This window comes from Alosa pseudoharengus, unplaced genomic scaffold (assembly GCF_046254945.1).
Source record: "Alosa pseudoharengus isolate Yale_2024_CS ecotype anadromous, Long Island Sound unplaced genomic scaffold, YU_APseudo_1.1 YU_APseudo_1.1_scf_9, whole genome shotgun sequence".
NCBI lineage: Eukaryota > Metazoa > Chordata > Actinopteri > Clupeiformes > Clupeidae > Alosa > Alosa pseudoharengus.
Window position 1 is genome coordinate 27,664,986 of NW_027468881.1, and position 8,261 is coordinate 27,673,246.

General features: G+C 44.3%; 1 protein-coding gene across 2 annotated transcripts; it reads right to left on the bottom strand.

Annotated features, from left to right (window-relative positions):
* Nucleotides 1-1,436: 1,436 nt before the first annotated feature.
* Nucleotides 1,437-8,235, bottom strand: wasb (WASP actin nucleation promoting factor b). Of its 2 annotated transcripts, none has more exons than XM_076275667.1 (12): nucleotides 7,971-8,235; nucleotides 6,932-7,072; nucleotides 6,386-6,472; nucleotides 5,948-6,044; nucleotides 5,395-5,421; nucleotides 5,227-5,262; nucleotides 4,633-4,810; nucleotides 4,459-4,501; nucleotides 3,888-4,041; nucleotides 3,104-3,579; nucleotides 2,610-2,721; nucleotides 1,437-1,779 (listed from the first exon to the last, which is right to left on the bottom strand). In XM_076275667.1, exons 1-12 carry the CDS (start codon nucleotides 8,073-8,075, stop codon nucleotides 1,727-1,729), a joined length of 1,509 nt encoding a protein of 502 aa, XP_076131782.1. In that variant the 5' UTR covers nucleotides 8,076-8,235; the 3' UTR covers nucleotides 1,437-1,726. The 2 variants fall into 2 exon arrangements, with proteins under 2 accessions (XP_076131782.1, XP_076131781.1); XM_076275666.1 differs by having other exon boundaries at nucleotides 4,633-4,816; nucleotides 7,971-8,234.
* Nucleotides 8,236-8,261: the final 26 nt, after the last annotated feature.

Consider the following 8,261-nt stretch of genomic DNA (forward strand, 5'->3'; position numbering starts at 1 on the left):
GCCATCTATTGGTCAAATTGAGATACTGCTCTTATTCATTACTCCTCTGCTCTCTTCCACCCTCGCCATGGCAAATATTTATTTTGAGACTGTACATATTCCTGTAAGTTGTGCACTTTGGTGGTGGGGTGAGGGAACTGGGTTCGTTGAGCCTTATAATATTGTGTGTTGTTCATAAACAGGACCAGTATTCATGGAAAGAGTAAAGAGGTAGACTTTTTGAATGGAAGCTGATGAAAGTGAAGCGCTGTATAAACAAACCTCAATACTTGCTCCAAATGGAAGGTAGACTTTAGGCCCACAGCAATTCTGCTCAATGAACATTGTATTCAGTTAATAGGGTATTGAGATAATAGAGATGTAATTCCTAGGGAAGACGTACTGTTTGAAACAGGGAAATTTTAGCTGCAGGATTTATTTTGTTAAAAAAAGAGAAAAGGTCTACCTCTTCTAGCACTTTCTATGGAATATCACTTGTACCAAATCACATGAACAAGACAAAAGGAACCACATCCAATTTAAGCACACTCCGGATCAGTCCAAAAGACGTAAATCAACACAGATGCTATGAAAACACACAAAGAAAAAAAAAAGAGAAAGATGTGGGAAGGGAAGGTTCCTCACATTTTTACTTGAGCGATGTAAAATATTCTCTCAAGAACACAATCTTGGACAGACAGAGGGTACATCGCTCCCTCTGCAGTCTCTCCATCAGCGTAGCCTCCATCCAGGTCAAGCTCTAAATCCTCCCCTGGCACACCACAGACTCACAGAGGAGGCTAGTGACGTGCATGGGTCCTATTTGTCTTGCTGTGCTTTGGGTTGGGTGTTTTGTCATTGAACTAAATCAAGCTACATCTTAATTGTTCTTAGTATTTGTAGATGTGTTTAATTTTTTGTTTGTTTTGCCAGACTAAGTGAACGTGGTTGTTTGTAATAAATATTATTTTATTATTGTTGTTATATTTCTTGCGTTTTTGGAATTTCAATAGATATATAACTGTTTTATAAACTTGGGGAAGCAATTTCACTGTGTTTTTGTATTTATTTGACTTACACTCAATGTTGTGTGTGTGTGTGTGTGTGTGTGTTTGTTTGTGTGTGTCAGCTTGAGAGAGCTTAACAATGTGTCAACATGGACAGCTATTTAAAAAGGAAAAAAGAAAACCTCAAGCACTTAATGATTTACCCGTTTGGAAAAAGCTGGTCATGGTTTGGCAGTGTGAACTGCCACATGGACAGTTTTTTCGCAAGCTTTTGTCCAACTTTTTTTTCTGTACTCAGCCACTCCTGCAGAGGGGGTGCTGTGCTGTCAGTTCAAACATATTTTATGTTTTGGTGAAGTGGTTTGGTTTGGACTGATCACATAGCAGACCACAGAAACATCCTGTAGAGACAGACCACAGCGATATCTCCAGAACACAAGCAAGACAACATGAAGTTGGACTTTTTAATTATTATTATTTCCTATGTGCATGCATCCACATTGATGTATTGATGTTCATGTCTAAAGTTAATCAAAAGCTTCTTTGTATTGCTTCATGATCAAACAGTGTAACATTCCTAATATTTTACGTAACATGAGTGTAGAATATATTGAGAATTTAAGACCTATATGATCTAAGATGTTTGCAAAGGTATTATATATTTACAAAAAGGCACAGCGAAATGATGATGGAAACCCATTTGTGAGGCAAAACTTTGAAATGTAACCTGCAGGACAAATTTAATCATCCCATTCATCATCATCATCGTCATCAGCCTCATCCTCTTCATCTCCTGGCACAGAACAGAACAGGACATTAGGAAAATCTGAAATCTGAATCTGATTTCACAACCCGAGGGCCTCTGGTCTTAGGATCACATCCAACTTCTTACACCACCTTAATGCATTAACTACGTAAGGGATAATGTATAGAACGCCGGTCATTATTGGGAAAATAAGTCCCGACAGAGCGAACTGGACACCGATGAGCAGCGGAGGGGTCTTGTTCCGCCCTGAAGGGACTTATTTTCCCAATAATGACCGGCGTTCTATACATTATCCTGCTTATTACACGGCTACTTGCCAAAACGGAAATCCACGTCCACGATATGTCTTTTTACATTTATTTGTTACCGTTTCGTCGTGGCTTTTGCTGAGAAACAAATAGTTTGCAACACACGCTGAACTTGAATCAAACATTCTTTAGAACACAGCTGATCAACCGTCTGCTTTCACTTTTGAATGAAGTTCCAATGCAAGAAGTGACCGGACTACTTGCGGAGTGATATGAAAAACTTAAATCAGTAGCACAAAACCCGTTGCCATTGACAGCGGTAATTATATGTTTGCAGCGGTAATTACATGAAAATATTTTACCGTAGAACGTTGGGAAATCCCATTCAAGTCAATGGAGCGTTCTACTAGCATTGTGAAGAGCCGTATAATAAAGTTACATAACGTAGGAGCTTGCCACCAGTAACACGGCACAGTTGCACCATTAACAGGGAAGAGTCGGTTTTGGGTCACAATCATGAAGTCACACACACACATACACACACACTCACTCTCACACACACATACACAGAGACACTCACACACACACACACAGAAGCTCCTGTGTTACCTGAGGAGTGGATGGCTTTACTCCTCTTCTGCATCACCATCATGAGCGCTCCCACGATTCCCTCCTCAGGCTGAGCCGCAGCTGAGGGGTGTGGGTCGGGACTGTCTGACACCTGGTAGGTAGATAGACACAGGTAGAAGAACAAAGTCACCGCCGCTCTCCACAAATGGCCCATCGACACTTTACTGTTATTCATGGCACACATCCAGATCATTCTTGGAACTGTGAAAACCACAGTTTGATTAAATCTGCTCGTGTGTGGACTTGAACAACAACTAAAAAGCAATTCGTGGAAACGTGCTTCTGTGGTTTTATAACTTCAAAAGGATTGAAAATAGTTCAGCAATCGAAACAGTAGAGGTTTCTAATTAGAATGGCATTTTATTTGGAGCTGCATATACTAAAGAAAACACTTCTTAACAATGAAGACACTTGCTCTTATGATTCCTCTATGATTTGCAGACAACAAAATGGATTTGTGGGAGCCATCTTACATTCTTTAGCTTCCTGCCCGACCGAATCTGGTCCAGCAGGGCACCTCTACCCCCTCCACCTCCTCCTCCGGATGGAGCAGCAGGAGGAGTAGACGGCCTCCGAGGAATGCCGTCATTGCACACTGGGCCAGGCGCAGGTGGGGGGGGCGGGGGAGGAGGTGGAGGTGGGGGTCCTCCTCCCCCACCCACCGGCGGAGGTCCCGCTGAGTAGGCATGAGCAGGAGGTGGAGGAGGCGGGTGGGCGGTGGAGAGCGGGGGGCGGGGTGGGGGCCCCGGCCGGCCAGCGGGCGGAGGAGGGGGCAGCGGACCACGGTTGGAGGGAGGCGCCAGGCTGCGGGATCCATGCCCTTGTGGAGGATGACTCGGGGGAGGTGGCGGGCCGTGGCCGCCACGCGGGGGAGGGGGTGCAGGAACAGAGCGGCCACTGGCGGGTATCGGAGGCAGGGGGTCAGATCTGCCCCGAGAGGTGTCTGCATCTGAAAAACAGAGATACATCTCCTGTCTTTTACAAATACTGAAGAATTAAACAGATCATAAATAGTTCTACATCCTCAATCCTAACGAAAGATCCCTGCATTCCTAATTCCCTGGTAAATTGTATGGAATGGTTGGAGCTAAAGTTATTTTGTTTGTTGCTCATTTACAGAGCCAGGACTGTTTATGGACAACAGAGAGGACCAAGAAGAGACATTTGCTGAATTTGACAAAAAGTGTATCCAATTGTAATTGAGGAGAACACCTTTAACTCCTCTTCACAGAGAGAGGTGACTGTGAATGCACACACCTTGTTTACTCATCTCCATGCGGACCCCATCCAACCCCCCATGCTGCTCGATGAAGTCATAGATCAGCTTGGAGGTCTCTGCGTCCATTAGCTGATCCTCACTGATTCCAGCCTTGGCGAAGAGTTTCTTCAGGTCTGGGTCCAAGTTCTGGCTCTGTCATTTGGGAAGAGAATTGGAAGGCACCACCAGCAGTGACAATGACATTAGCTTTACATCATGAGCTCAGCCAAGTAACCACGTAGTAAGTAGTGCGTTGTAGTACAAAGTGACAACCTATGGTGGCCCATAAAGTCAGCTGGTGTATCACAACATCACTTCACACTTCACGCAGTGGACGTCATTATTGGCTTAATACAGCAGAACACAGGAGGACATTTTGCTCACCATATGCTTTACTGTAATAACTAGCCTGAGTTATTATTAGCCTCCACTCTGCCAGATATATTTCAGGCAGTATGGTACATTATGCTCATAATATGTACAGTATGTGTTTTACTCATTACACTCAATAAATGGTGAGAGTCTTTCCTAATTCTCACTCTATACTGTCAGTATTGGAAGGGGACTTACATCAAAGCCTTTATTTGGGTCCCATCCAACATGTGTCACATGCCTGCAAAGGAGCACAGAAGACTTGACATAATGAGTAAATAGACAAATGAAGGTATAAAACAACAAGCAAGCAAACCAACATTGTTGGATGGTTGCAGGAGCGTTTGTTGCTGTTTTGAACAGCAATCTTACATAAATCCACTAGGGGCGCCGATGTCGGCCTTGCTGAATTTGCCTCCTTTCTTCTTGCTCTTCTTGTCCTTCTTGCCTTTGGTGATGCTGGACAGAACAGAGCTCGGGCCAGAGGGGCGAAAGCGTGATGGCGATATGTCAGGGACATCCACGCTGGCCATGGGTGCTGGCGAGGATCCTGGAGCTAGTCCCAATGGCACACACACACACACACACACACACACACACACACACACATACACACACACACACAACACACACACACACACACACACACACACATACACACACACACACAACACACACACACACACACACACACACACACACAACACACACACACACAATATACACACAGACGGAGTAAGCTGACCATGTACCTCGATTGAACTGTGCTCTGACATAAATAAACAAAGTGTGAGACATTTTTACACCATTCATATCTTCTGTGTAGTATGTATGGGTCATTTCCCACTACAGAATTTTATGAAACTAGATCTAGCCCATATATCTCTGACGCTGTTCTCCATTTTCACACTGAGTCATAGCTGAAAGCAAACTGAGTGTGAGGGACAGATGGAAAAAATGACTCACCATTTGGAGGGGGCAGTGGCGGCAGACCGCGTTTATCTGCAATAAGCATAAACGTTAATCAACTGCAAACACTTTAAATTCACACTTCACAGTTCAAGTTCACACTTGGCATTAGACGTCAACATGACAATGATCAGAACATGTCTTTGGGAGATATGGGACACGTACCATTCCTTGTGTTGTGCTGTCTCCTCTCTGCAATACAAGAGATAAGCCAGTGGGTGAGACTGTATATGTAATAGTTTGATATGTGAGTGAGTGTGTGTAGTCCGTTTCATATGTGAGTGAGTGTGTGTATGTGTGTGTAGTCCGTTTGATATGTGAGTAATTGTGTGTGTGTCATCTGTTTGTTTGATATGTAAGGGACTGTGTGTGTGTAGTCTGTTTGATATGTGAGGGATTGTGTGTGTGTAGTCCGTTACATATGTGAGTGAGTGTGTGTGTGTAGTCCGTTTGATACTGTATGTGAGTGACTGTGTGTGTGTGTATGTGTGTAGTCCGTTTGAGTGACTGTGTGTGTATAGTCCGTTTGATATGTGAGTGACTGTGTGTGTGTAGTCCGTTTGATATGTGAGTGACTGTGTGTGTGTAGTCCGTTTCATATGTGAGTGACTGTGTGCGTGTAGTCCGTTTAGTATGTAAGTGAGTGTGTCTGTGTGTAGTCCGTTTGGTATGTGAGAGACTGTGTGTGATATGCTCCTGATCTGAGCACAAAACTGACCTTGGCGCTCTGCCCTCTGAGAGATCTTGTCCTCCACAGCTTCCCTGAAGGCCGCGGACTCCTGGTCACTCGCAAAATTCAGACCCACCTGGCAGTCCTGCACAGACAAGCGTCCACTGCTGGATTACAAGGCAAACGAGGCATCCTCTTCCCCAGTTGTGTCACACACAGCACAGTAGGCTCCCAGTAGGAGAATCCAAGAGCCCTTAATAGTTTGTGTCGGTGCCCCAAATGATTGTGATATTAGGGGCTATCATTGCACCACTTCAGAACAGCTCAGTTTAGCCATCACAGTGGAAAATCTCATTCCCAGCAGCCCCCATTAAAAACAAATTGCAAAGCAACACATTTGCAGCACAATTTCGTTCCTCAGCGCTGACCCTTGGGCTGCATGTCTGACTGGACGGCAGGGCCCCAGAGGGCACTGTGGGTACTCACGTCTGCTGGGAAGGTGTGAAAGTAGGTCAGAGGGTTGGCGTAGGTCATCTCCTCATACAGCTCCTGCTCCCAGATCTGCTTGCCGTCCTGATGAAAACATGCTCGCTGAGTGCACAGACACTGACACTGACCAGACACACACTCAGGAGTGATCAGACGTACAAGACAAGAGCTTGTGGAAAGGCAGTGGTATGCTATGTGATGTGAATAGTTAGTCAATTATATATATGTGTGTGTGTGTGTGTGTTTGTATGTGTGTGTGTGTGTGCGTGTGTGCGTGTGTGTGTGTGTGTGTGTGTTTCAACATAAATTATAAACATGCATATAATCTCACACAATAGCAAATAGCAAAACAAATATTGTCATAAGATTGTGGATTTTAAATTATTGCCTGCTGAAAGTGTCAGGTCAAAAACTATTCATAAACACAATATTAAGAGGCTTTGACAATGCCTGTCCTTACATGGCTAGAAAGGTACAGCTGATGGAAATACTACTAATTCAGTCAGCCTCATTGCAGAGAGGAAGAGGTGGAGCCACACTAACCTTGATGTCAAAGAGACGGATGAAGTAGGAGCGCCTGGGGTTGTCCTTGACGAAGCACACAACGGCAGTGTGCTGCAGGCTCCACTGGTTGGGCGAGTGGGGCACGGCCATGTACAGCTGAACCACAGCTGTCGCCAGCGTCTGGCCAAAGCAACAGACAGACACACCAAAGACAGAGAGGGGAAACAGGAGGCTCCTTTCACATTCTACGACTGCCGTCATGTTGGACATTTCTGAAGTTTCCAGTTGTACTTGAGTCATTGACTAATTGCTCATGCAATGGAAAAGGCTTAAAAGACACAATGATCAAGATGATAAGCAAATGTAAAACTAAAACTTGCTCAGAAGAAAATGTGGAAGCATCTGGTCAACGTATTTTCAACTCGCCACTAATTCCTATTTTTCCGCTCCTTATCTGTGTCATGCATTGCTTCTAAAGAAGGCACTGGTCAGCTCTTGGGAAATGAAATTCCAGGAAGTAGCTAAAACTAAAATTACACCATAACAAAACAAAAATAAGCCCCTAAAACTCCTACTCTAGTTTTGACTAAATGTATAGCTAATCACAAAAGAGGGGCCCAGTTATCCAAGCTAAAGCTACAGAATATTTTTTCAGTTTAAATTTATTTGACAGATTTTTGAAGACATCTATTGCAAGAAGCTTCCTATTTGACTAGTCTAAGGCTCAGATAAAGTCAAGACTGAAAGTGTGTGATAAAATGTATTGCTGTTTTCATTCAGCAGATCATGCATCTCGGAGTCTGACATGTTGTGGCACCAAATGCCAGGAAATGGCCTCAAATCTAGTTTCCTGTCACCTTATTGTGAAGTAATAGTGCACCGCTCAGTAACAATGTGGGACTGCAACTACAGATGCTCTCATGAGAACATTCTCAAGAGATTTGGGTATTTTTCATTAATTGCTAAAGCTTTAGGTGACATACAGTATAATTAGTATGAAAATGTTTTTTTTAATTTTTTTACAATTAGTATCATCAGGATTCAAATCCGAAAGAGCATTAGAGAGTATTTTGCATACCACACATCTCCTCCCCAGCAGGTCCTCCACCCGCTCGTTCTCCTGGATGCTCAAGAGCACGCTGTGGACGTGATCCTGCGATTTGGTCTTCCCTCCTCGGCTCATCTCTCCTCTGGCCGCGGATCGCCTGGCAGCCGCAGAAGCACCTCAGGACCCCCTCCCTCTCTGACACTTTAAAGTCTCTTTAAAGAGAGGTGTGAGAGACACACACACACACACACACACACACGCGCGCACACACACACACACACACAGGGTGCTAACAGGACTTCCGCGTTTTAACACTGGGTG

Coding starts and splice junctions, on each gene's coding strand:
- wasb (XM_076275666.1), bottom strand. CDS start 8,075: ATGAGCCGAGGAGGGAAGACCAAATCGCAGGATCACGTCCACAGCGTG. Junction 5,263..5,394: donor ACAGCACAACACAAGGAATG/GTACGTGTCCCA, acceptor TGCTTATTGCAG/ATAAACGCGGTCTGCCGCCA. Junction 4,042..4,458: donor ACCCAAATAAAGGCTTTGAT/GTAAGTCCCCTT, acceptor CCCAAATGACAG/AGCCAGAACTTGGACCCAGA.